Raw genomic sequence first — 26,948 nt, forward strand, 5'->3', positions numbered from 1 at the left:
AGGTGCACAATGACAGCGCTGAGGAGGTTCAACTGGTTTCTCTGTTTTTGGGTGCTGGGGATCAATACGACCTATTCAGCCCCCGACTTTTCTTGTAAGTACTTTTATGCTCTATTGCTCGGAAATGTATGTGCAGAGATGACCGGAAAAACGCTAACCTATTATGTTGTGAGTCAAATTGACGTCGTTCGGACCATACAAAAATGGAGAAGTATGTACATTTGAATAGTCCGATTTCTGATGTTTTATTGTTTTTATGCAATCTATGTATACTTTATTGTTTTTTTAATGCACACATACCTATACATATACCAGTATAGTTGAAATATGTCATCATTCTCAGTATACTTCACATGTCACCGGCACACGTTCACACCTTATTTAACACACAAACACACCTACTGTATAAATATTTAATCTCCCATTTAAAATGTGAGGAGAGTCAGACTTATGAACTGTATACTCAGAGAATAACAAAACAGTTCTTCTATGTATATTTGAATGTAAACATTAGCGTAATATCTATTAGTGGAAAAGGTTGCTGTGTGTGTGTCTTCGTGTTTTCATCTCGAGGAAGCCTAATAATAGTTCATTGTGAGCTAGTGCTTGGCACCACCCAAAATAAGCAAGGCACATGCACACCCTAACACACGCTTTTACAAGGCTATATATTGTAGGCACTACTATTCAACATGGAGTAACGGGCGCAAATAGAAAGAAAAAACTTGTAGAACAATTTATTACATTGTGTTTTTTCAGGTTTAAATCACAACGCAAAATTTGGGAATACAAGTTCTTTTTTTGTTTTGTTTTACAAGTTAAAATTACAGGGAAAACGTTCATTTACAACTAAGTTACAAGCTGTGTTGTTATTGGCAGCCCTTTTAATTTTCGTCGTAGTCTTTTGGACGATAATACTTTATTAGTCATATTTTAGTCATTTCAAAATGCTTGTCTTTGTCTAGTCTTAGTCGACGTTTACTCATAAATACAGATGACAGATGAAGCCGAAACTTCAAAGCGCCGCATACGTCAATCATCGTTTAATGACTTGTTAAAGAAATTGCTGTGGCAACTCATTGTGTGTAAGTGAGCAGCTTGAGCGGATTTGAGTGGACTCACTCAATGAAGCATTTAATAAAGACAAGCATTTCTGTACTTTATTCTTGTTTAAAAATAATTCGGTGGGACAGTAACATGTTTAAAAATTTATGATAATTATTAGATTTGAAGTGCTTAAAAACATTTATTAAAATATTAATAAACTAGGGCTGTCAAACAATTAAAAATTTTAATCGAGTTAATCACAGCTTAAAAATTAATTAATCGTAATTAATCGCAATTCAAACCATCTATAAAATATGCCATATTTTTCTGTAAATTATTGTTGGAATGGAAAGATAAGACACAAGATGGACATATACTGTACATTCAACATACGGTACATAACTACTGTATTTGTTTATTATAACAATAAATCAACAAGATGGCATTAACATTATTAACATTCTGTTAAAGCAATCCATGGATTGAAAGACTTGTAGTTCTTAAAAGGTAAATGTTACTACAAGTTATAGAAATTTTATATCAAAACCCCTCTTAATGTTTTCGTTTTAATAAAATTTGTAAAATTTTCAATCAAAAAATAAACTAGTAGCCCGCCATTGTTGATGTGAATAATTACACAATGCTCATGGGTGCTGAAGCCCATAAAATCAGTCACACCCAAGTGCCAGCAGAGGGCGACAAAACTCCAAAAAACACAAGTAACAAGTGGACATTGCACTTTGCTGTCATTTTAATCTGTTTGAGCAGGGCATATGCGTTAATTGCGTCAAATATTTTAACGTGATTAATTAAAAAAATTAATTACCACCCGTTAACGCGATAATTTTGACAGTCCTAATATAAACATAAGAGTTTTTAATATTTTTTTTCATCAAACATGTCTTATACTGTATGTATCTCTTTCCAATGCTAAATCTGAATAAATACATTGGACACACTTAAAAAAAAAAATATTATTTTGCTACTTCGTGGTTTTTCACTTATCGCGGCAGGTTCTTGTCACCATTAACTGAAAAAAGAGGGATCACTGTACAAGTTGTTTCTTTTGTTTTACAAGTTAAACTTTGTTGTTTTACAGGGAAAAGTTGCATTATACAACTTCACTTCTTTTGGCACTATTATATCTCCACTGACTTTTTTTTTTTAAATATTGGAAAAAAAATAACAAAGAAACATCAGCAGATGGACTGCTAACTAGCTAATCGTTATCACAGCAAATCAATTTCAACTGGGAAGGCAGCCAATGAGCTAACACTTAAAAAATAAATTAATACATAAAAAAAAACCAAAAAAAAAACCTGATCTTGTTCACCTGATTCCGATCCTCTGAAAGTCACGTGATCAAATCGGGGACATCTCTACAGTATGTTGTATCACGAAAAGATGCACGCACACACACTTGTCCATTGTTTTGCATGTTTATGCGTGAGGTCATAGTCCAAAAAAGACTCAAAGAGCTACACCCAACGACTGAGACACCACCACCCATTTAGTCATTTATAAAGATGTCAGTTTACAAGTAAATCAGGCAGTAAATCCATAAATCAGCCCTCTACATGAAACCTAAATCTTTCCTATTTTGATGAAGTCAGCCCAAACATTCTGCACTAGCTATGCCATCTAACTTTCTCTCTTTTTCTCCTGTAGTGTATCTTCCCAGTGTTCTAAAAAACCGCACAGCTCATGCTTGCGAAGGGGAAATGCTTACTATTGAGTGTCCCGCCAGAACATCCGTGGCCGTCCTATCAGCCTTCTTCGGACGCCGCGTTCCCCATCGTTATTTGTGTCCTAAACCGACGACAAATCTAACCGCCGAGGAAGATGCAGATTGTTCTTCCCCTGTCGCTATCAAGGTGTTTGTTTACGTCTTTTCTGTTGTGGGAAAATGATTATATTTTGTGTTTTTGTCTTTTTTGTAATGCAGAAAGTGCTGTCGGAGTGTCAGGATGAGCAGTCCTGTCAAATCCCTGTCTTTGCCCCTGTTTTTGGGCACGATCCCTGTCCACTTACCACTAAGTACCTTCTGGTATACTACAAATGTAGACCAGGTAGGTAGAGCTAAAATGAGATGACTACTGTTTCGTGCCATTGAAACGGAACTATACTTAATGTAACTGTTTGATAAAACTGTCGGTGCCAGAAATAGTGATTACATAGCAAAAAGTAGGATTTCAACACATTAATACTCACAAGGTACAGTGGGGCAAATAAGTATTTAGTCAACCACATATTGTGCAAGTTCTCATCTGACCAAAGCACACAGTCCCAGTTGAAGCCTGGGACCGTGTGTATTCTTGTGTGGGACCAAGATTGAGCTTTTTGGCAACAAACACTCTAAGTGGGTCTGGCGTGCCACGAAAGATGCGCATGCTGAAAAGCACCTCATACCCACTGTGAAGTATGGGGGTGGGTCAGTGATGCTGTGGGGCTGTTTCGCTTCCAAAGGCCCTGGGAACCTTGTTAGGGTGCATGGCATCATGAATGCTTTGAAATACCAGGACATTTTAAATCAATATCTGTTGCCCTCTGCCCGAAAGCTGAAGATGGGTCGTCACTGGGTCTTTCAGCAAGACAATGACCCTAAACATATGGCCAAATCTACACAGAAATGGTTCACCAGACACAAAATCAAGCTCCTCCCATGGCCATCTCAGTCCGCAACCTTGTTTTGTTGGCAAAAGGGGGTTGTACAAAGTATTAACACCAGGGGTGCTAATAATTGTGACACACATTATTTGATGTCAAATCATTTTTTTCTTTATGTGGGATTTTTTTCCCCACTGAATGAATGCACTTGTATTGAAGGTTGGATTTTTCTCTTTTTTCCAGTAAGGTCCCATATTATTTGAATTTAAAAAATATATATTAAAAGCTAAAAAACACATCTTTTTCAGGGGTGCCAATAATTATGGAGGGCACTGTACTAAAAAAAAAAAAATCAAATTTTAAAACCCGATCTATATTACCCGATTCCGATCCTCCGTTTAACAAATGACAATGGAAGGATTTTTTGAAAGCCACTCGGGGACAAAAGTTTGGACACCTCTGCCTCAGAGGCTGAGCTTATGGGAGTGCTGGGGCTGTAGCTGTCCCCAGGCCTGGCCCGCGAGGTGGCGTGGTTGGGCAAGGGAAGTGTATTAATCTAAGGTGAGATGATGTGCGGAGCTATAATATAGCGTTTAAGTCAGTGGTTCGTAACCTGGGTTGGATATAACCCCAGGACTTTAGTGAGTATAAGGGGTTCGGCGAAGCCAGACAGGGCCGTATTTTCATACGGTGACGAAAACCAATGTGTCATTTTAGACTAGATTTTGGAATCATTTGCCCCAATTTACAAGCTTTATTCCATTTCTTTTAACTGCTAGCCCTCTATCAAATGGGTGGAAAAACTGCTTTGCTCAGTGGAAGGTTGACTCGCACTTGGTATGAGGAAATATCACAGACCCACAGTAGAGATCGACCGATATGAGTTTTTCAGGACCGATTATTAGTAGTCGGCGGGGCCGATAACCGATTTTTGGATCCGTTATTCATTTGCTGTAAAAGTGTAAAAAATGGCGAAAAAAAGAATGAGTGATGAAAATATTGAACTTCATTGAAACGCCTCAAGTATTTTTATTGAATCACACAAATAGAAAATAATAGCTCCAAAAGCGCCTGAAATTCCAAGACTCAGAAACATCTCTTATGAAGTTGAATAAAAGATTTATAAAATAAGCTCTCTGATTTTTTTTCCACAGAAAAAAAACTGTTAAAAAAAGTTTTAAACATGTTACTGTTCCACTGTGCAGTCTTCATTATATAAATTATTTTTAAACAAGAAAAACGCCTTTATTAAATGTTTCATTGATTGCGTTCACTCAAATCCGCTCACGCTGCTGAGAACAGCCGTTCACTTACACACACACAATGAGTTGCCACAGCACACAACCGCTAGTGTTTGACAAGCTAAACGATTATTGACACATTGGGTGCATTTGAAGATAGCGCTCCAAGCTTCTCTGGCAAGCTCAAAGCTTCAACGCCTGTCAATCATCGTTAACGTTAACAAGCAAACACCTGCTGCGTTGGTGACCAAGAAAAGCAGCAGGAGGGAGAGTGAGAGGCTGTACGTATATATGTTATATATAATTGTTAATTAAAAACCCGATCCTTTACACCCGATTCTTTAATTTTCTTTAAATAAACTCAGATTGACCCTTCTCTGTGTCTAAGCAGTTAATCAAGACAGGTTTAAAAAAAATTAAAAAAGTAAAAAGGCAAAAAAATCAAATGCTTGAATGCACATCAAAACAAAATAATTCAGCGGAACTACAGATTGCATCTTTATCGAGGAGACGTCCTATTGATATCTTGTCGTTTCCTGTTGATTTTTTTTTGCCATTGAAAATGAATGGGAAAATTTTTGGACGTCCATGGCAGTCAATGGCATCAACTTACATAGGCATCAATGGAATCCAAATACATTGGGGCCAATAGAATGGAATCACATGTCCGTCAGTGGCAATAAACACAGTAAATCCCATTAGAAATGAATGGGAAATTTGGACGTCTATGGCCGTCAATGGCAGCACCCTTCATAAGCGTCAAGGGAATCGGGGAAGTTTGGGGGACACGTCCTATTGATATCTGGTCATTTTCTGTTGATTTGGGGATTTTTTTGTTTTTCCCATTGAAAATGAATGGGAAAATTCTGGGACTTCCATGGCCGTCAGTGGCAGTGAGTTACATAGGCGTTGATAGAATTCAAGTCCATTAGCATCAATAGATTTGACATACATGGCCGTCAATGGCAACAATGCAATGTAGATTCTATTGGAAATCCCACTGAAAGTGAATGGTACATTTCCCATTAAAAATGAATGGGAAAGTTTTTGGCAAATTCCCGGCGAACCGTAATTTTTTTCCAAATTCTGTATATATCTTTATGCCCCTCACCGTCCCAGAATTTTTGATGTCCAAATTATGTGATTTGGTCAAAAATTGGAGGACAAGTAGCGTTTTGAAAATTTTTTTAGAAACTGGAAAATCGCCGTTTACGGGCGAACGCAAAAATTTTCGGGGCCGTTTGATAAATTGCCATGGTCGCGCGAAAATTCCGGTCGTGTCGATACTTGAACGGTGCCGATCGGTGCAATGGTTCGGGCTGCGCGGCGCACCGAAAAAACACGGAGAATAAGTTAAGAATAATAAATAATAATAAAGTTGCAGAATAACATTATCAGGCTTTGCCAAAAAGGCAAAGACCAGATAATAATACTCATAATTCATGTCACTCGTAGTTCAGTTCACTACCATACCAAAACCTAGTCCAGTGTGTCCAACATGTGTGTTTTGCTGTGTTTTCAGTGCACCACCGTACAAGACAAGTGTGTGAGAACGAGCGCTTGAGGCTGGCATGTAAAAACGACACCGTGCTGGCCATCTATTCAGCCACATTTGGATACCTGCTGCACGGAAGCGTGCTGTGTCCTCTGGGAGGGGGCTCGCCGTTGGACACGGGTCAGCAACGCTCATAGTGGAATGAAACCAAGACGTGTAAATGATGTCGTCAATGAACCACCCTTCGATTGTTTCACTTCTCTTATAGTAGCAAATATAGAAACTACCCGTAATATACCAACATGCAAAATATGTCACAGTTTACTAAATGAATCAACAGGTTACTACTAGAATTTTCCACTAGACCAAATTTTTCCATTAGAATAGTGTCTATGTTAACTCACTAGCTGCTATTGACAGCACAAGACGACCAATTCATCTTGACAGGGTGGGGACGAATGAACAAATGTAGGTTTTTCGGTCATTTGCTATTATTTTGTGGCCTCTTAGGGTCACTTCTTTGTTAACTCAGTTCAAACATCCACATTAAAAGCCAGTCCTCCCATTTTAAATGAATTGGGATTATCTATCGCTTTCAGTGGCAGGCACTTTAACCTGTGACAGCATGAAATAAAAAACTTAAATAGCATTATTATGTGAATTAGAATCATATTTTGAGACGATTCAACTGTACACAACAATTTGGCAAAGCGCAGATGACAAGAAATTAGATTTTTAATCTGCCGTTTAGCCCTGCCTGTCATTATAGCGCTCTAGCGTCCCCGCCTGGAAGATGACGTCGGCAGGGTCACAATTTTGTCTGATTTAGAATTCAACCTGTTGAGGGGAAATTATTCAGAATGAGTAAAATGCGACGAAGAGAGCAGCAAAATGTCATTGTTTCAATCTCTCTACTCCAATATTTAACAAAATGTTCTTTTTATCTAAATATTTTTTCCACAATTTCAAAATAAATTGTGCGGTCATGACAAAGAACCGTTTTGTGCTAAATGGAATATGAAATATTAAAAATGCATTTATTCAGTACAACATGGCAAAATTACTCCATAATGGTCAAAATTGTTGACTTCTTGTACCTCCTGAACGATATTTTATGCCATAAGCGTTAGTCCGGCTTTTGTCATTTCCCTGCCCTGGCTTCGGAGAGCGTGAACAAACCAGGAGGCGCGAAAGCTAGCCGACATACTAACCCGAACCGAGCGGCGTTTCAAAGTCTTATTCACGCCTTTTGAAGTGAAAAATAACACAAAACTACCCCGGATCATGTCACACGGCGGCGGATTGTCGATTGTCTTCACCGATTGGCAACCCCCCCAGCGGCGAGCAAGTTACAGCTCGTCGTTCCCCTGCTGCGGGCAGGAGAATGACCACCGGACAAACCGGCCGACGTCGGAGGAGCGCGTAGCTGCCCGAGCCCAACCCTATGATAGAGGTCTATTGCCGGGCACACGAAGAGGGCAGATGGGGCTGAAAGTCTGGACGATATGGAGAACCGCACGAGCGTAAAGCCAAGTATAGCGCTCGCTAAGTGGGCATGCGATGAGGACCGAGGGGGTTGTGCGACAAGCCGCCGGTCGTAGGCCGAGGGGCATTCTCAGTGGACAAGGAGCATTGTCAGTAACAAAATGCAAGCCACCTCCGTATTAAAATCCTAGTACCGTATTGGCCCGAATATAAGACGACCCCGATTATAAGACGACCCCCTCTTTTTCAAGACTCAAGTTTGAAAAAAGACTTTTTGAACACCAAATTAATTTTTATACAGAAAATAATTACAATACATCTGAAACAAATTATTATAACAATATATTTGAGAGAAAAGGCATTTAATTTGACATTCAAAACTTAATATCTGAACATTTAAACATTTAACATTTAAATATGTAAACTAAAGTGCAATCAAATTCATAAATGAATGGCTTCTGGTTTTTGAAATATAAATGGGGTTCGCTTTGGCCGCCGGAGTCGCGTTCAGCATTCGATTCATTGATGACTGGCGCCATCCAGTGTCGTGAATGGGTATATGTCTAGGCCGCAGTTTTTTTTGTTTTTTTTTTTAGGCCGCAGTTATAAGACGTCCCCCAGGTTTTCATTCTTACTTTAATGCAAAAAACACCGTCTTATATTCGGGCCAATACGGTATTTAATTTGACATAATACAAAACACGATGTTTACTCACTTCCTCGTAAGTCCAATGGTCCCACAGTTGTCGGACTTGTTTTAGCCAATCTCGGGGTGAATGGGAACTTTTTGAAACCCAAAAAGGCTCACACGCCTCTCCCTGGTGCAGCAACAAAACCCTGCAGCACATTTGGCTGACGTGATGCAAAAAATAAACGAATTAATCTGCAAAATCAGCTGAATCCGCAGTCCATCTGCATGCTATAAAGCAATGCTGTATTGTGAGATGCTGATGTCACATTCGCATTCCTCCTCAATACAGGAAGTTGTTTATTTTCATGGAGCGGGATTCAAAAAATTGAATGTTTAAATCGATCGCTTCCACACACATCCAAACGATCCATTCTATTCAGGAGCATAAAATACCGCGTGAAATGTGAAATAAATATGCTTTTTGCCGTCATAGGCACTTTAAGAAAGACACTTGTTTGTTTACAAGAATTATGCAATAATTCAGTGTTGCTGTGTTTATTTAAAGAAAAGTTGCAGTGAAATATTGTCATTGGCTTTGGGGATAAGATAAAAGTGTATTTTTTAGGGCTGTCAAAATTATCGTGTTAACGGGCGGTAATTAATTTTTAAAATTAATCACATTAAAATATTTGACGTAGTTAACGCACATGCCCCGCTCAAACAGATTAAAATGACAGTACAGTGTCATGTGCACTTGTTACTTGTGTTTTTGGAGCTTTGTTGCCCTCTGCTGGCGCTTGGGTGCGACTGATTTTATGGTTTTCAGCACCATGAGAATTGATGGTACTGAACAATGGCGAGCAACTAGTTTATTTTTTGTTTGAAAATTTTACAAATTTTATTAAAATGAAAACATTGAGAGGGGTTTAATATAGAATTTCTATAACTTGTACTAACATTTATCTTTTAAGAACTACAAGTCTTTCTATCCATGGATCGCTTTACACAGAATGTTAATAATGTTAATGCCATCTTGTTGATTTATTGTTATAATCAACAAATGCAGTACTTATGTACAGCATGTTGAATGTATATATCCAGGGCCGGCCCAGGCCATTTGAGGGCCCTAAGCAAAATAATGCAAAGTGGCCCATATTTTTGGCCCACCATTTCGTCACAGTCTACTGTGAAACCCATACATGCAATCCAACCCATACATAGATTTTGTTGCACTGCATACTTCAAACTTCTCACCCCAAATGATTGTCAGTACTGACAGTAGATAGCGCCAAACCTTTTTCTAAAAGAGGAAAGAAAGAAGTTAAGGAAGATCTTTTATTTTTTTAAAAACTTGTAATCAAGTATCAAAACTCACAAAAGTCAAATAAAGCAAACTGTAGTAAACAAAATAGAATATAAATTAAACAATTGCCAGATTGGGGGCCCCCTAGTGGTCCCTAAGCAGCTGCATAGTCTGCATATAGGCTGGGCCGGCCCTGCATATATCCGTCTTGTGTCTTATCTTTCCATTCCAACAATAATTTACAGAAAAATATGGCATATTTTATAGATGGTCTGAATTGCGATTCATTGCAATTAAATACGATTGATTAATTTTTAAGCTGTGATTAAGTCGATTAAAAATTTTAATCGTTTGACAGCCCTAGTATTTTTATTTATTTATTTTATGTTTAGAAATAGCTTGTTTTTCTCTGTAATAGTTGTATCAGACTATTGTAGACAGATTTCCTGATCACTGATAATTGCTGTATATTGTGAGATAATCGTGATCATGGGCCTTGTATCGCAAATCGTAATGTATCGGGGGGTATCCAGAGCTTCCCACCATGTAAATCATCTGGAGCAGTTTGGTCCATTGAGACAAAAGGGCCTAAAGAAGATTAGGCTGACATATCAGCTCATAAAGGCTGAAATCAGTTGTGTTTTGCAGAGTGTTTGTCAGCGTCCGCTCTGAGGAGGGTGTCACGTCGGTGTCACGGCCGAGCGAATTGCTCAGTGCTTGCTGACACAAAAACCTTTGGGGACCCGTGTTTCCCTGGTACCAGGAAACATCTGCGTGTGTCCTACACTTGTGGTGAGAAGCCTTTTACTACATGCTTTTTGTAATTGAGACTTGAACATGCCGCATTACCTCCCTTAAGTGTGAGACTAGGGTATCATGGCTTGGTCAGACACTGCTTAACTCATAGGCCACCATTGACAGCTTTTGACGTCCATTCCATTTTAAGTGGAAGCAGGGCCGGGCCTAGGCAAAAGTGTAGCTAGGAGCCCCCCAAAAATGACAATTTATTTTTTAAAATATTGTGTATTTTGTATTTATATTATTAGGGCTATCAAAATTATCGCGTTAACGGGCGGTAATTTTAAAAAAATCATTGATCACGTTAAAATATGTGACGCAATTAACGCACATGCCCCGCTCAAACAGATTAAAATGACAGCAGAGTGTCATGTTCACTTGTTACTTGTTTTTTTTGTCTCCCTCTGTTGGCGCTTGGGTGCGACTGATTTTATGCACAATGAGCATTGTGTAATTATTGACATCAACAATGGCGAGCTACTAGTTTATTTTTTTGGTTGAAAATTTTACAAATTTTATTAGAACGAAAACATTAAGAGGGGTTTCAATATAAAATTTCTGTAACTTGTACTAAAATTTGTCTTTTAAGAACTACAAGTCTTTCTCTCCATGGATTGCTTTAACAGAATGTTAATGTTAATGCCATCTTGTTGATTTATTGTTACAATAAACAAATACAGTATTTATGTATAGTATGTTGAATGTATATATCCGTCTTGTGTCTTATCTTTCCATTCCAACAATAATTTACAGAAAAATAAGGCATATTTTATAGATGGTTTGAATTGCGATTAATTGCGATTAATTACGATTAATTAATTTTTAAGCTGTAATTAACTCGATTAAACCTTTTAATCGTTTGACAGCCCTAATATATATATATATATATATATATATATATATATACACATACAGTGGGGAGAACAAGTATTTGATACATTGCCGATTTTGCTGGTTTTCCCACTTGCAAGCCATGTAGAGGTCTGTAATTTGTATCATAAGTTCTCTTCTACTGTGAGGCACGGAATCTAATACAAAAATCCAGAAAATCACATTGTATAATTTTAAATTAAAAAAAATTGCATTTAGCTGCATGAAATAAGTATTTGATACATTACCAACTAGTAAATATTTTGGCTCTTAGTTCTTTTTTAAGAATCCCTCCTGTTCTCCACTCATTACCGGAAGTAACTGCACCTGTTTGAACTTGTTACCTGTATAAAAGACACCTGTTCACACGCTGAGACAAACAAACTCCAACCTCTCCACAATGGCCAAGACCAAAGAGCTGTGTAAGGACATCAGGGATAAAATAATAGACCTGCACAAGGCTGGAATGGGCTACAGGAAAAGAGGCGAGCAGCTTGGTGAGAAGGTAACAACTGTTGGAGCGATTATTAGAAAATGGAAGACGTTCAAGTTGACGGTCAATCTGCCTCGTTCTGGGGCTCCGTGCAAGATCTCACCTCGTGGGGCATCACTGATCATGAGGAAGGTGAGGGATCAGCCCAGAACTACATGGCAGGACCTGGTCAATGACCTGAAAAGAGCTGGAACCACAGTCTCGAAGAAAACCATCGGAAACACATTACGCGGTCATGGATTAAAATCCTACAGCGCACGCAAGGTCCCGCTGCTGAAGCCATTGCATGTCCAGACACGTCTGAAGTTTGCCACTGACCATCTGGATGATCCAGTGGAGCAATGGGAGAAGGTCATGTGGTCGGATGAGACCAAAATTGAACTTTTTGGTCTAAACTTGGCTCGTCGCGTTTGGAGGAAAAAGAAGGATGAGTACAACCCCAAGAACACCAACCCAACCGTGAAACATGGAGGAGGAAACATCATTTTTTGGGGCTTCTTCTCTGCCAAGGGTACAGGACGACTGCACCGTATTGAGGGGAGGATGGATGGGGCTATGTATTGCCAGATCTTGGCTGACAACCTCCTTCCTTCAGTGAGAGCCCTGAAGATGGGTCGTGGCTGGGTCTTCCAGCATGACAACGACCCAAAGCACACAACCAAGGCAACTAAAGAGTGGCTCCGTCAGAAGCATCTTAAGGTCCTGGAGTGGCCTAGCCAGTCACCAGATCTGAACCCAAAAGAAAATCTATGGAGGGAGCTGAAAGTCCGTGTTGCCCGGCAGCAGCCCCGAAACCTGAAGGCTCTGGAGAAGATCTGCATGGAGGAGTGGGCCAAAATCCCTGCTGCAGTGTGTGCTAACCTTTTCAAGCACTACAGGAAACGTTTGGTATCTGTAATAGCAAACAAAGGTTTCTGTGCCAAATATTAAGTTGGATTTTTGTGATGTATCAAATACTTATTTCATGCAATTAAATGCAAATTTATTATTTAAAAATCATACAACGTGATTTTCTGGGGGGTTTTTTGTATGAGATTCCGTCCCTCACAGTTGAAGAGAACTTATGATACAAATTATAGACCTCTACATGCTTTGCAAGTGGGAAAACCAGCAAAATCGGCAGTGTATCAAATACTTGTTCTCCCCACTATATATAGATATATATATATTCCACAACCTCTGTCACTGTTTATAGTTCAGCTGGAACAAGCTATTAAGGGTTCCGCCCCGTGAATTGAAGTCCCATTTTAAGTGCACATTACCTTAAATTCCTGTCTTATGGTGTTTGTGTTTCATAATGGGAGAGGCTTGCACTCTGACAACCCCTTATTTCAGAGGTCCCCAAACTTTTTCCTGTGAGGGCCACATAACTTTTCCCTTCTCTGATGAGGGGCGGGGGTCAGTTTGTAACAGAATAAGTGTGACGAATGCAGGAGTGCCTTAATGTAAAAAATTATTGTTTTTCAGAAAGTCACAATCAAATAACCCTTTCTGGATTCTTCAAGGAAGAAAAGTACCGTATTGGCCCGAATATAAGACGATGTTTTTTGCACTGAAATAAGATTGAAAAAGAGGAGGTCGTCTTATAACTGCGGCCTAAAAAAAAAAAAAAAAAACTGCCGCCTAGACATATACCCATTCACGACGCTGGATGGCGCCAGTCATCAATGAATCGAATGCTGAACGCGACTCGGGCGGCCAAAGCGAACCCCTGACACGAAGAAGAAAGTGGTAAGAAGGAAAAGAGAAGAAAATACCGGTAATAGAAGAGATAACCAAAAATGGAGAAACTTCGCGACAATTTGGAGAAAAGTGGGTCGAAGATTGGCCAGATTAACAGGTGTTCGGCCATTCCTTACTACGCGGCGAAACGTCTACACAATGCTCAGGGCGCTTGCGTATGCATTCACACGCATGCGCACATCGGTTGGAAGCGGTGAGTACTCACTATTTTTGTTTTTATTTAGTTATTTAGAACCTTTTCACAGCCTCAAAGATACTTTTTGCATGTATTACCCTCTCATACTTTTAACCATTGTGTTTTTTTGTGTTAGCTTTGAAGCAGTTGACCACATTAGTCACGTAGCGTATTTAAACCGTCCTTATTTGATATTAGGCTCGAGCGTTTACGTCACAGCAGCACGGGATCGTGCGAGATTTGCCATTGCGGAAGCACGTCTGCATCACGGGACATTTAAACTTAACGGCACAATTCAACTACGAGTGCCAAAGATGGAAAAATGTAGGGAAAACTTGCCAGTTCGAAACAGAGACAAACTTGTTACCACGGCGAAGGACAGATATGTGAGCAATTTTAAGGATGTGAACAATGTTGACCCTCACGAGCAAGCAGAACACAAATGGAATAAAGATGTCGACAAGCTTCCACCACTACGCGAAATGGACATCATGCTGTATTTAGTGTTTGGTATATGTTACTACACTCATCAGCAATTCCGAAACTACAAATCGCTACAAAGCTACGAACAGTTTTGCTGCGGATGGGTGCAGGATCTTCACTTTATGACCATAGCAAACAGCAACACCATCTTTCTAGCAAAGGTAGGCAATGTGTGTTTACATTAGTCCCTGAACACGGATGTACAAATCTTTTGCTGCATAAAATGTAGCCTGTGTACAAATTCTTTGCCACTCTCTCACGTCAAAATATTACAGCTTTTTCATTTAGCAACGACATGAATTATGTCTTATGAAGACAATGCACATGTATGCATGCTAGTTGTTTAGCTGTAGCAATAGCTAACAACAGGCCGACTTAGGGCGTAAAGTTACTGAAATTTGCGTAAGCAAACGAAATTAACTTACCGGAGTGGAAGTGCATAGAGCAAACTCAGTGTGTAACTGGAGAATCAAACGTTATGCCCTTCCTTCTGATCGAGGCCACCCATGCCATTCTTCGACGTTTGGTAAGTTCAGATATGAGCTTTCCCTCGCCTTTTCTCCATGTAGGGATCCGGAAGAAACTCAACGGTGTTCCGTCGAGCTGTACATTCTCCTTTCTATTCGATCGGTTGTTGCAATTCTTTACCGCACAATAATTTCCGACCATTTTTAAAGAGCGACCTGTAACTTGAAATGCCTCAGTTTATGTTTCTCGCTTCCACAATGGCGATAGCGGCTGAAACCTCGCGAGTGCCACGTCATACGCTCGAGCCTAATAACTACATTTAAGTATTTTCTGCAGGCATTTCTTTAGTACGTTATTCCTGTATGCATCCAAACAAAACAAGTTTAGAGCGCACGGTAGTAATTTAGGTGTCAAATTCGACTAATGTAGGACGTTTCGCCGATGTAGCATATTTTGGCAGAACACCGGCAGCTGAGGAGAAGTTATGACGCAAACTTCAAGTTGATGGTGATAAATGAGGCGGTGTCTTCAAACAACTGCAAAGCGGCTGTGAAATATGGTGTCACAGAGTGTAATGTACGGAGTTGGAGAGCTCAAAAAGATCGCCTAAAAAATGCTCACAGTCAGAGAAAAGCTTTCCGTGGTCGTTTCTGTATAAAAATTAATTTGGTGTTCAAAAAGTCTTTTTTCAAACTTGAGTCTTGAAAAAGAGGGGGTCGTCTTATAATCGGGGTCGTCTTATATTCGGGCCAATACGGTAAATAAAAGAAATAATAATATAATATGATATAATATAATAATAATAATGAATAATAATAACAGTATTAATTAAATAGATAATAACCCTGTCTGAATTCTTCACAGAAAAAGGCCAGGAAATAAAAGCAAGCCTTAAAGCAATTTGGCGCCCCCTCCACAAGACGACACCCTAGGCAACCGCCTAACTTGCCTATGCCGAGTGGGTGGGATGTTCATTCGCTGCCAGGCTCAAACTTCAAATGGATTGGACCTCTACTAGTGTTAAACTCATTGGAGGGAGGGTGCATTTTGGCCAGAGGAAGAATAAAAGTTTTTTTTTTTTTTTTAAACTCATTGGCTGCTACCTACCCACTTTAAATGGATTTGATTTCTAATAGTGAAGAAGTACTGCTAACAACAGTGTTTTCCACCTTTTATTGAGCCATAGCACTTATAGTATTTTATACCATCTATCCAGTACCCAGGTATATTCTGGAGGATGTGGGTCGAGGGACAACGGATCCTTTCATGATCTCAGACTACACACATGGTGAGTGTAAACAACAATACTACTGCACTTTATGTTTTGGTTGCACGCATGGGTTTGACGAGGGTCTGAGTGGAGGCTCCTCTCGCCTGCAGGTGGATGGTACACTGGCCCCACCTACAGGCCTCAATATGTCCTACTAACCAACTCTCTGGAGATAATAGAAAAAATGTTGGGTATGTGCAATGACCTACCATACAGTGTTCTAGGTGTTGAATACATGAAAATGAACAAATTTAAAAAAAAAAAAAGACCAAAAATAGTCACTTACCCGATAAAGGGTTGAAGAATAGCTGCCCACTGTAGTTACTGTTGTCCCTGAAAGGGTTAAACTTTTGAGTTATTATAGACATTATTCCAGCGGGAGTTTTTGGTCTAGTGGAAAACATGCATTGCTTTCAGGAGCACCTGAGCGAGTGGTTCTGTACTTCGTTTCTGGGATCTGCGCCGGTCTGGTTTTCCTGCTCTGCCTGTTCGGACTGCGTTCCACACTAGTGAAGGATGTGAAGGAGCTGGTGTCAGAACTGCAAGATGAGATGAAAACATCCAGAAGACAGCACAAGGACCTCACAGAGGATCTCTTCGACAATGATGAACTTTCGGAGGCCTCGTCGTTTTGTCGACTCGCCCAGTCATACCGCACATCACTCACAGTGGAGTCGATGACCCGGGGTATCGAACACACCGCAGCCCTGCCCGATGGAGATATGTGGCCACATCCAGACACCAACCCTTACGCCATTCATCGCATTACAAATTACAATTAATTTCTTCTATGATTTGACATGACTTTTCCTAAACTGACCTAAAAACAAACAATTGAAAATGTTTTCTTATGTACAGGTACTTGGTGTACTTAATCGATTTAATTTTTTTTACCGACAAACAGGGCCGGGCCAGGCCATTTGGGGGCCCTCAGCAAAATAATGCCAAGGGGCCCATATTTTTGGCCCACGATTTCGTCACAGTGTACTGTGAAACCCATACATGCAGTCCAACCCATACGTCCATATTTTGTATATTAACCAGATCTTGTTGCACTGCATACTCCAAACTTATCACCCAGAATGATTGTCAGTACTTACAGTAGATGGCGCCAAACCTTTTTCTAAAAGAGGAAAAGAAAGAAGTGAGGGAAGAACTTTTATTTTTTTAAGCTTGTAATCAAGTATCAAAACTCACAAATTCAAGGAGAAATTCTCTTCGACATATTCATGCATCTATTTTCCAAGCACGTTTGAGCACCAATCATCGCAAATCAGGTTCAATGTCACTCCCCAGGTTGCCAGATTGTAATGACAAGAAAATGGATGTTTGCATAGATAAACGGCAATGCGCACCACATTATTCACGATGTTCTATTAACAACGTATAAAATTAGGTTGCCAGATTGGGGGCCCCCTAGTGGTCAGGGGCCCTAAGCAGCTGCATAGTCTGCGTATAGGCTGGGCCGGCCTTGCCGACAAACTGTGAGTTTCCACCATATTTGCACAAGTTAACAAAACGGACATTAATTCAGCAGAGGGATGAATGGACGCCATTGGACATCTACAGTGGGGCAAATAAGTATTTAGTCAACCACTAATTGTGCAAGTTCTCCCACTTGAAAATATTTGAGAGGGCTGTAATTGTCAACATGGGTAAACCTCAACCATGAGAGACAGAATGTGAAAAAAAAAACAGAAAATCACATTATTTGATTTTTAAAGAATTTATTTGCAAATCATGGCGGAAAATAAGTATTTGGTCAATACCAATAGTTCATCTCAATACTTTGTTATGTACCCTTTGTTGGCAATAACGGAGGCCAAACGTTTTCTTTAACTATTCACAAGCTTTTCACACACTGTTGCTGGTATTTTGGCCCATTCCTCCATGCAGATCTCCTCTAGAGCAGTGATGTTTTGGGGCTGGTGTTTAGTGTTAAGAAGTATTTAAAAGGTTAATTTTGACTTACGCGGAAATCCGGGATACGTCGTCAGTGCAGGAACGGAAGTTGTTCGTTAACCGTGGACTACCTGTATATACACATCTGCCACTGGTTTATTGGGATGCAACAATGTACATGTAGATCAGTGTGCATGCCATACAAGAGGAACAGACAAATTCAATTATATAGCATTGCTTTCTGCAATTCTCTTTAAACAACAAAATAATGTTTTTGCCATAGAGTCATTAAATGAATCATTTTAGGCGTCCCTCACAACCTTATTAAAGACATTACATGGATGTTTTGCAGTGCACGCCTTCATGACACACATTCATGCTCGGTCCACCCATCCATCATTTATAGTTGTTGTCCTCTTCTGGGTCACATATGAACTAGAGCTTATCCCAGATGACTTTAGACGAGATTTGTGCTACACCATGGACTGGTCACACTAATCGTTAACCAAACCGTTAGTGACAAAACTCAAATTCTATGCATTTTTATCGACCTGCATAGTTTGTGTCAATTAAAGCTAAACTCATTCATAAAAATAAGAGTAAACATGCTTGAAGCAAGTGTATAACTGCCGAGTAAACAAACATTTGTCCATGATTTGAGCTGTTCATTGTCGTTTAGATTTTTTTTTTTTTTTTTGCAAGATGTCGTTGGGATGGATGTATTTATTTTTTTAAGTAATAACTCATTGGGTACCATAGAGGGCTTGGACGTCTCTTGTCATCATAGATGATAATGCATGAGCACGCAAAGCTAGCCTAGCCCACATAAATGAGTTAAGGGCTACAAGCAGCACAATTATCCAGGGGTATAAAGATTTAGCAAAAAAAAAAAGTATATATATATATATGCACACTAACAAACTTTGCAGAACAAAGAGAAAATTAAATGTTAAGAAACGTTAAGAAAATCACAACCAAGATTGGATTACCAACTTTATTTTTTATACAAGTTTATTTTAGGGCTGTCAAAATTATCACGTTAACAGGCGGTAATTAATTTTTTAAATCACGTTAAAATATTTGACGCAATTAACGCACATGGCATGCCCCGCTCAAACAGATTAAAATGACAGTGGCGTAATGTCCGCTTGTTACTTGTTTTTTGGTGTTTGGCGCCCTCTGCTGGCGCTTGGGTCCAAATGATATTATGGGTTTCAGCACAATGCGTGAGCATGGTGCAATTATTGACATCAACAATGGGGAGCGACTAGTTTATTTTTTGATTGAAAATTTTATAAATTTTAATAAAACGAAAACATTAAGAGGGGTTTTAATATAAGATTTCTATAACTTGTACTAACATTTATCTTTTAAGAACTATAAGTCTTTCTATCCAAGAATCGCTTTAAGAGAATGTTAATAATGTTAATGCCATCTTGTTGATTTATTGTTATAATAAACAAATACAGTACTTATGTACTGTATGTTGAATGTATATATCCGTCTTGTGTCTTATCTTTCCATTCCAACAATAATTTACAGAAAAATATGGCATATTTTATAGATGGTTTGAATTGTGATTAATTACGATTAATTAATTTTTAAGCTGTAATTAACTCGATTAAAAATTTTAATCGTTTGACAGCCCTAATATATATTAAATATATATATATAAACTTGTATAAAATGCATAAATTACATGTATTTTTTGCAACCTTAGTTCATGCTCCACAACTGAATTGCAATTTTGTTTTATTAATTTATTGTCATTATTACAGGGATTCCTTGCTACTTCACGGCTCAAATTCCATGCCCTCAATGCATCGTAGATTAAAAAAAAAAAAAAAGATACAAAAGTGTTCTAAAAACATATGTATGCACACTTTATTTACATCTACGTATTTTTGCTTATACTTGTATCATATGAGAGAGTAAGGGGATGATTGTAAAGTAGGCTACTTATAATTTATATATTATTGTATGTTACTGATATTACTAATATTTTATTTGCATGTTTCTAACTAGTATTTAATATTCTAATGATAACATATGCGTTTATAAGGTTTGATATACACTTATCGATATATCATGGACTTCACTATCTCATTTGCTCCCAAAAACATATAAATACATTGTATGTATAATTGTTTCAGTGTCCCAAAGACTTATTTATATGTTTATTACGTTTTTTTATTTTTATTTTTTTCTCCAAAAAGACATCTCTGGGCTGTTATTCAATTTAGCTCCAAAGCACAGAGCTGAAAATCCATTTTAAAGCAATAAAACTGGCCACTGGAGGGCAGTGGCGCATTTGGTAAGACCCACAACCCGATTCAACGGCAACAAACGGCCAAGCTTCAAGGCAGAAGATGACCGAATGGATGCCAGGCAGCGGATGACCGAGCAGAACAACCGGTAGGATGTCCGCGATGCCAGGCGCTGGACGACCGAGCAGAACGACCGGGACCACTAGTGCAGCCTTTGAGTCAGAGCCCACAGAGACTCTAAAAAATTCATCTTTATGAGACAGACGCCGATGAGGGAAAAGTTTAACTGGCTGTCGCGGCCAGAACAGCGTCATCTTTCAGTTAGTTATGTGTAAATAAATTGTTACTTTGCTATCAAAAGCTCTATTTGTCTTGTTGTTTATCTTATTTTGTATAAGGAAAACATTATTCAGATGTTTGGGATGTAACCAAAGCAAAAAATAGCTGTGTATAAGTCGAAGTTATGTTTGAAATGTATGCTTTAAAACAAAGCTCAATTTCGCCGTTTTTTCATCAGAAACTGGAAAATTGCTCAAACTAAGCTATTTTTTTAATGCTGTTTTCTAAAGAATGGAAAAAGATATGAACATACTGAGTCTCATCTTTCTTTTGGTGGGTTCCATGTTTATACAGCAATAGAACAGAATTTTCTGTTAGCCTTGCAAAATCAGTCAAAATCCAGTAAAACGGCCGGTAGCGAAGGGCCTTTCTCTGGTGATAATGGCTGGGAGTGAATGAGCTATCAGTAGACGGGGAAAAGGGTGCGGAGCCGCTCTGTAGGGGGCCTATTTTCAAAAACTTAAAATTCAAATATTTTCAAAACCAAATCCGCTAGCGACCTAGAACCAAAACAGGAACCTCCCCTAGGCATATATAAGTCTCCATGAGCAGTGGCATGAAAAAATCGTCCTGAATAAAATCCCGACTTATTATTAATTTTTTTATATAAGTATAACAAAACTTAAAATGGCTATGAAATTCCCCGATTTTACGCTAGATGCACAAAAAAAAATAAAATAAAAAATAAAAAAAAAATGCAGAGATAATCACCTATATCTTCAGGATCAATGACACTATTTAACATATAACAAGTTTTTTGCCCGAAATAGCGACTTAAATTTTTTTTTTTTTAGTGCAATTTTGACAGAAGTTTTAAATAGCTAATAAATCACTTAATTTTCACATCAGAAACTTGAGGAAAGCATGCAGAATCATCTTAATTTAACTCATGAAAAGCAAATTTGGCATTTTTCTACATACAATCACAACTTGTTTAGGTGGAATATTGCTGTTGCCTCAGCACGTCTCACTGGCTATCTGGCCCTCGTCGTTTTTAGATTAAAATGTTACGTAAAATAAAACACAAAGTAATTTTTTTGTATGGACGCTGAAATGTCGAAATTACTAGTTGTTGTTTTTTACCAAAAAACGGGCAGTTGGCCGAAAATTACCTGATTATTTTAATGTCAAGTTACGTTATTGTGTATGGATACAAAATCCAACATGGCGGCCGTCACAATACAAGCAGCTTGTAATTCTTGTAAATAAATGCGTAAATCCTGGAAATTTTATAGATATGAACTAGGGGTGTCAAACGATTAAAATTTTTAATCGAGTTAATTACAGCTTAAAAATTAATTAATCGCAATTAATCGCAATTCAAACCATCTATAAAATATGCCATATTTTTCTGTAAATTAATGTTGGACTGGAAAGATAAGACACAAGATGGATATATACATTCAACATACGGTACATAAGTACTGTATTTGTTTATTATAACAATAAATCAACAAGATGGCATTACCATTATTAACATTCTGTTAAAGCGATCCATGGCTAGAAAGACTTGTAGTTCTTAAAAGGTAAATGTTCGTACAAGTTATAGAAATTTTATATTAAAACCCCTCTTAATGTTTTCGTTTTAATAAAATTAGTAAAATTTTCAATCAAAAAATAAACTAGTAGCCCGCCATTGTTGATGTCAACAATTACTTACACAATGCTCATGGGTGCTGAAGCCTATAAATCAGTCGCACCCAAGCGCCAGCAGAGGGTGACAAAACTCCGTAAAACACAACAAGTACACATTTCACAGTCCTGTCATTTTAATCTGTTTGAGAGGGGCATTTGTGCGTTAATTGCGTCAAATATTTTAACGTGATTAATTGAAAAAATTAATTACCGCCCGTTAACGCGATAATTTTGACAGCCCTAATATGAACGTAAAACAGCCTAGATTCTTGGTTAAAAGCAAAACAAAAAACAAACAAAAAAAAAAACCCGGCAGTTATCATTCATTTTACGTAAATATTTCAAGCTAAAGTTACACAAATTTTTTTCCATTCATTTAAAAAAAGTTTTCACAATATTTGAAAGTGCATGCACGGTGCTATTTTGTATAATAATTACCCGGAATACTCAACCAAATCACTCTTGAGACACTCCTGCCTGCTTGTATGCAGTAAAACTTTCGTCCTGTTTCCACCTAAATCTGGCGGTAGAACACAGCGTATGTTTAAGCTACCTCGACGCTCTGCCTGGCCGGGCCTCCTACGGGAAGCCGTGGTGCAATGTCCGTAAGAGCTGTCACGTCAACGATAGTGGAGTCTATGATTATTATAGACACAAAACAATTATGTTAAAAAAGAGGGGGCTTTACACTACTTCGCGGTTTTTCCACTTTACTCGGTTGGTTCTGGTTCCTATTAACAGCGATAATTGAAGGATCAATGCATTTTAAAACATTATTTGATAGGTTTCTACAGGTTGTAATGTACACTCCTGAACAAAGAGGGCGCAAACTGTGCTTCAAGGGCGATATGAAGTCGAGCAGTACTAAAAAGGGAAGAAGATACAGCAGCAGCCGAATCCTTTCCGCAACTCTCCACTGGAAGCCAACATGCTTTTACATCTGGCGTCAAATTTAAGCTATGCTGTCAAATGAACCAGGTCAAGAAGAGGTTAAAAACCCGGGAGTTTTTATCTTCATAGCTAGAATGGCGCCAACTAGGCGGGACACTATGAATTCTCAACGCTGTTAAATGTCCGAAGTCATTCCCTGGACAAACCACCGAGGTCCTGGCACCCGGAAGGCCGCCGCTACCTCTGCCGTCGCCGCCGCCTCACCGGGCGGGGATTTAACTTTCTTCTTGCCGTACGTATGGACGGAGCCAACTAGCAGCCCCGCCGTAAAATTCGCCTCTTTTCGGTAAGGATGGAGTCCTCCTTGGGGATTGGAAGCGAGGAGTGCTTGGCAATATCCTTTTGAGGAAAAAAAGATACCTTTAATTTTATTGTTGAAGAGCTAGCTTGATTGTTAGCATGTATTCTATGGCTACCGAGTGATTTCTCGAGCTATTTTAACTCCTAATTTGGATACTTGAACTGCATGCGAGTTATAGTGTAACAAACTAATTCAAATTTTGCATACCCATTTCTTCCACTAGGGGGCTGTCAACCAAAACAATGATATAATCACGCGATTAAATGACGGACGAACAGTAGGCGCTCATTGCTCATTTAATAATTAACTCTTTTTCAACTTCAATAGTTATCTGTGTCGCTGTTAGTCTTATATTAATCTTTTGACCTAGTTTGGAATGAGAGCCCCGGTGTGAAGAAATTTACCATAATAACAGCTAAGCTTGAACCTTTAACACTAACCAATGTATTGACTTTTTTGTGTTCTAACAAGGTCTGTTTTCTGTCAACCGTATTCTCCGGACTATAAGTTTTTTGTCGTAGTTTGGCTGGGGGTACGACTTATACTCTGGAGCAAGGGCGTAGGTTTGCATAGGGACGGTAGGGACATGACACTACCAACTTTTCAGGATGCACAAATTGTCACCACCAACTTTTAAGCAACCTTATTTTAATTATATAATGGGATCAGTTATATATTTAATTAGGATTGTCTCCCTATATGTTGGAAGGATATAATTGATCCTACCCCTATTAATTATTTTCATTATGTTCAGACATTTACCCCTTTTCACTGCTGAGTGTGTCAGTCCATTTTTTCCCCTCAAATGCATGTTTAATTGGCTGATGACTTGGACCCCATCCCCCCACACAGACACGCACTCACAGCCACAAACCCATGCCGCCTCCTCTACCCTCTTCGAAGAGTAGGGATATTAGAAGTAGGACTGTCAAACGATTAAAAATTTTAATCGAGTTTATTACAGCTTAAAAATTAATTAATCGTAATTAATCGCAATTCTAACCATTTATAAAATACGCCCTATTTTTCCGTAAATTATTGTTGGAATGGAAAGATAAGACACGAGATGGATATATACATTCAACATATGGTACATAAAAGTACTGTATTTGTTTATTATAATAATAAATCAACAAGATAGCATTAACATTATTAACATTCTGTTAAAGCGATCCATGGATAGAAAAACTTGAAGTTCTTAAAAGATGAATGTTAGTACAAGTTATAGAAATGTTATATTAAAACCCCTCTTAATGTTTTCGTTTAATAAAATTAGTAAAATTTTCAATCAAAAAATAAACTAGTTGCCCCACATTTTTGATGTCAATAATTACACAATGCTCATGGGTGCTTAAGCCCATAAAATCAGTCGCACCCAAGCGCCAGCAGAGGGCGACAAAACTCCAAAAAACACATGTAACAAGTGGACATTGCACTCAATGCACTGTGCTGTCATTTTAATCTGTTTGAGCGGGGCATGTGCGTTAATTGCGTCAAATATTTTAACGTAATTAATAAAAAAATTAATTGCCGCCCATCAACGCGATAATTATGACAGCCCTTATTAGAAGGTTTTTTTTTTCGTCCAGTTGCAGCCACTGTAAGTAATGTAAAAAGACGTTAATGTTGTGGAGGTGGGGAACATACCACTAATTTTGCTACTGAAAGTCCGACCTGTATCAGTGTTAGCATAACATTAAACTGTGTGAATTTGCTAAGATGCTACCTCCTGTATGTATTTTCTATTGTTAACGTCAATTAAACTGTGAGAAATGTATTGAACTGAGGTTCATTCCTTTATCCCCAATTTTCATTTTTATTTTATTTATGTGGTTTTAAAGCAGCCCAAAGGAGCTTTCATTTTTTTGTTGAGTTTGGCTGTGCTTGTGGACACAACCAGTAGTGTCTTATCTGAAGGAAGGCTGAATTTTTATTTATTTTTGTTTACCCCTGACTAAGAGGTTATATCTAATGTATATTTTTATATATTATATATATGTTATAGTAATTTCTCAACAATGTTGAGTGGTCTTAAGACAAATGTTTATTTTTTTGCATTCCTGGATAGTTAAGAGATTATTAACAAGTTTGTTTTTATTGTGTATTCTAATATAATTTGAGTTATTTTCAGATATTGAAAAATAAATCTGCTAATTTAATCCAGACATTTATTCTGGAAGTTTTCAAACTGTTTCTTTAGTAGTTTTTGAAAACAAAGGTTTGAATGGAACAGTTTATCACCTGAACCAATACATATGAAAGTTAGTTTAAGTCAATACAGATGTATTTTGCATTGATTATTTAGCCTATCAATTAATGAGAAATGTAGCCCTGACCCCCATTAACCCGATCTGTCTGTTTGGTCTTATTAATGTCCCGTCCCCAGCAAAAAGTGTACATGCAGGTTATGCTGTTATATCGTCCCTACCAACAGTGTTGGGAATAACGGCGTTATAAATAACGTCGTTACATAACGGTGTTATTTTTTCAGTAAATGAGTAATCTAAGTAATTATTTTTTCCGTCGTTACCGTTACTGACGGTCAAAAGCGGTGCGTTACTTATTTTGAATAAATTGAAGAAACTACCAGCCGTAGCGAGTCTACTCTGCTCTGTTTATTTGTCATCCAAGACTTGGGGTGCGTTCAGGTTCATGGCAATGAAAATAGTAAACACACATAGCCTACCTTTGAAAGAACGATGAAGTTGCTGTTTGATACGGTCATAATGTGCAGGTTCTGCACCAATCCGCAGCAAAACTGTTCTTTGGAGCGATTTGTCATTTCGGAATCGCTGATGAGTTTAGGAACATACACCAAACAATAAATACAGCAGAATGTCCATTTCGCGTAATTGTGGAAGCCCATCGACATCTTTACTCCATTTGTCTTCGGCTTGCTCGTAATGGTCAACATTGTTCACATCCTTAAGTTTGATCACATATCTGGTCTTTGCCTTAGTAACGAGTTTGTCTCTTAATCGAACTAGCAAGTTTAAGTTTAATGTCCCGCGGGCCAGACCTGCTTCCAATTTTCTGTGTAGTTGTCAAATCTCACGTGATCCCCCATTCTATAACGTAAAGCCTAATAGTGCACATACTTCAGAGCCGGTGTTTTCACACACAAACCAGAACACAGAGTCCGGCAAACACACACACGCTAAACAGATGCAGAGGGATATGGTGGCAGAGCATTCAGAGGAAAATTTGTCCTTTACGAGGTGGAGATATAAACACTATTTAAAGTTGGTCAAAATTTAAGGAAAGAACGTGCATGTAAAGTGTAATTTATGTCCCGGGGCAAACTTTTTGTCGACATCTGTGGTAAGCAATTCAAATCTGTTTATTTTTGTTGCACTTAAAGTGTAGGATAAATCTGTTGCTGGTGAGGTGCAATAAATATTACAAGGTTCTATAACACAACTACCTGTCTGTTCTTCTCTATTC

The 26,948-nt window shown here is 38.4% G+C and overlaps 2 protein-coding genes across 6 annotated transcripts in view; both read left to right on the plus strand.

The window, feature by feature from the left end:
- si:ch73-335m24.2 (protein eva-1 homolog C) lies at positions 1–20,683 on the plus strand. 2 transcript variants are annotated; one of them, XM_057849351.1, is made up of 8 exons: positions 1–94; positions 2,716–2,921; positions 2,993–3,116; positions 6,418–6,570; positions 10,458–10,601; positions 16,056–16,127; positions 16,220–16,300; positions 16,530–20,683. In XM_057849351.1, exons 1-8 carry the CDS (start codon positions 10–12, stop codon positions 16,889–16,891), a joined length of 1,227 nt encoding a protein of 408 aa, XP_057705334.1. In that variant the 5' UTR covers positions 1–9; the 3' UTR covers positions 16,892–20,683. The 2 variants fall into 2 exon arrangements, with proteins under 2 accessions (XP_057705334.1, XP_057705335.1); XM_057849352.1 differs by lacking the exon at positions 16,220–16,300 and having other exon boundaries at positions 16,527–20,683.
- Positions 20,684–23,069: 2,386 nt separating this feature from the next.
- The window catches only part of ocrl (OCRL inositol polyphosphate-5-phosphatase), a 53,630-nt gene continuing 49,751 nt past the window's right edge, over positions 23,070–26,948 (plus strand). For 2 of the 4 annotated variants that reach the window (XM_057850440.1, XM_057850443.1), the window contains exon 1: positions 23,340–23,537. In XM_057850440.1, coding sequence (XP_057706423.1) covers positions 23,496–23,537 — 42 coding nt within the window. In that variant the 5' untranslated portion in view covers positions 23,340–23,495. Of the gene's footprint in view, positions 23,538–26,948 lie in introns of all 4 variants that reach the window. The other 2 variants (XM_057850438.1, XM_057850439.1) reach the window with 2 other exon arrangements.

This window comes from Corythoichthys intestinalis, chromosome 11 (genome assembly GCF_030265065.1).
Source record: "Corythoichthys intestinalis isolate RoL2023-P3 chromosome 11, ASM3026506v1, whole genome shotgun sequence".
Classification (NCBI taxonomy): Eukaryota; Metazoa; Chordata; class Actinopteri; order Syngnathiformes; family Syngnathidae; genus Corythoichthys; species Corythoichthys intestinalis.

Coding starts and splice junctions, on each gene's coding strand:
- si:ch73-335m24.2 (XM_057849351.1), top strand. CDS start 10: ATGACAGCGCTGAGGAGGTTCAACTGGTTTCTCTGTTTTTGGGTGCTG. Junction 3,117..6,417: donor ATACTACAAATGTAGACCAG/GTAGGTAGAGCT, acceptor CTGTGTTTTCAG/TGCACCACCGTACAAGACAA. Junction 10,602..16,055: donor GCGTGTGTCCTACACTTGTG/GTGAGAAGCCTT, acceptor CCATCTATCCAG/TACCCAGGTATATTCTGGAG.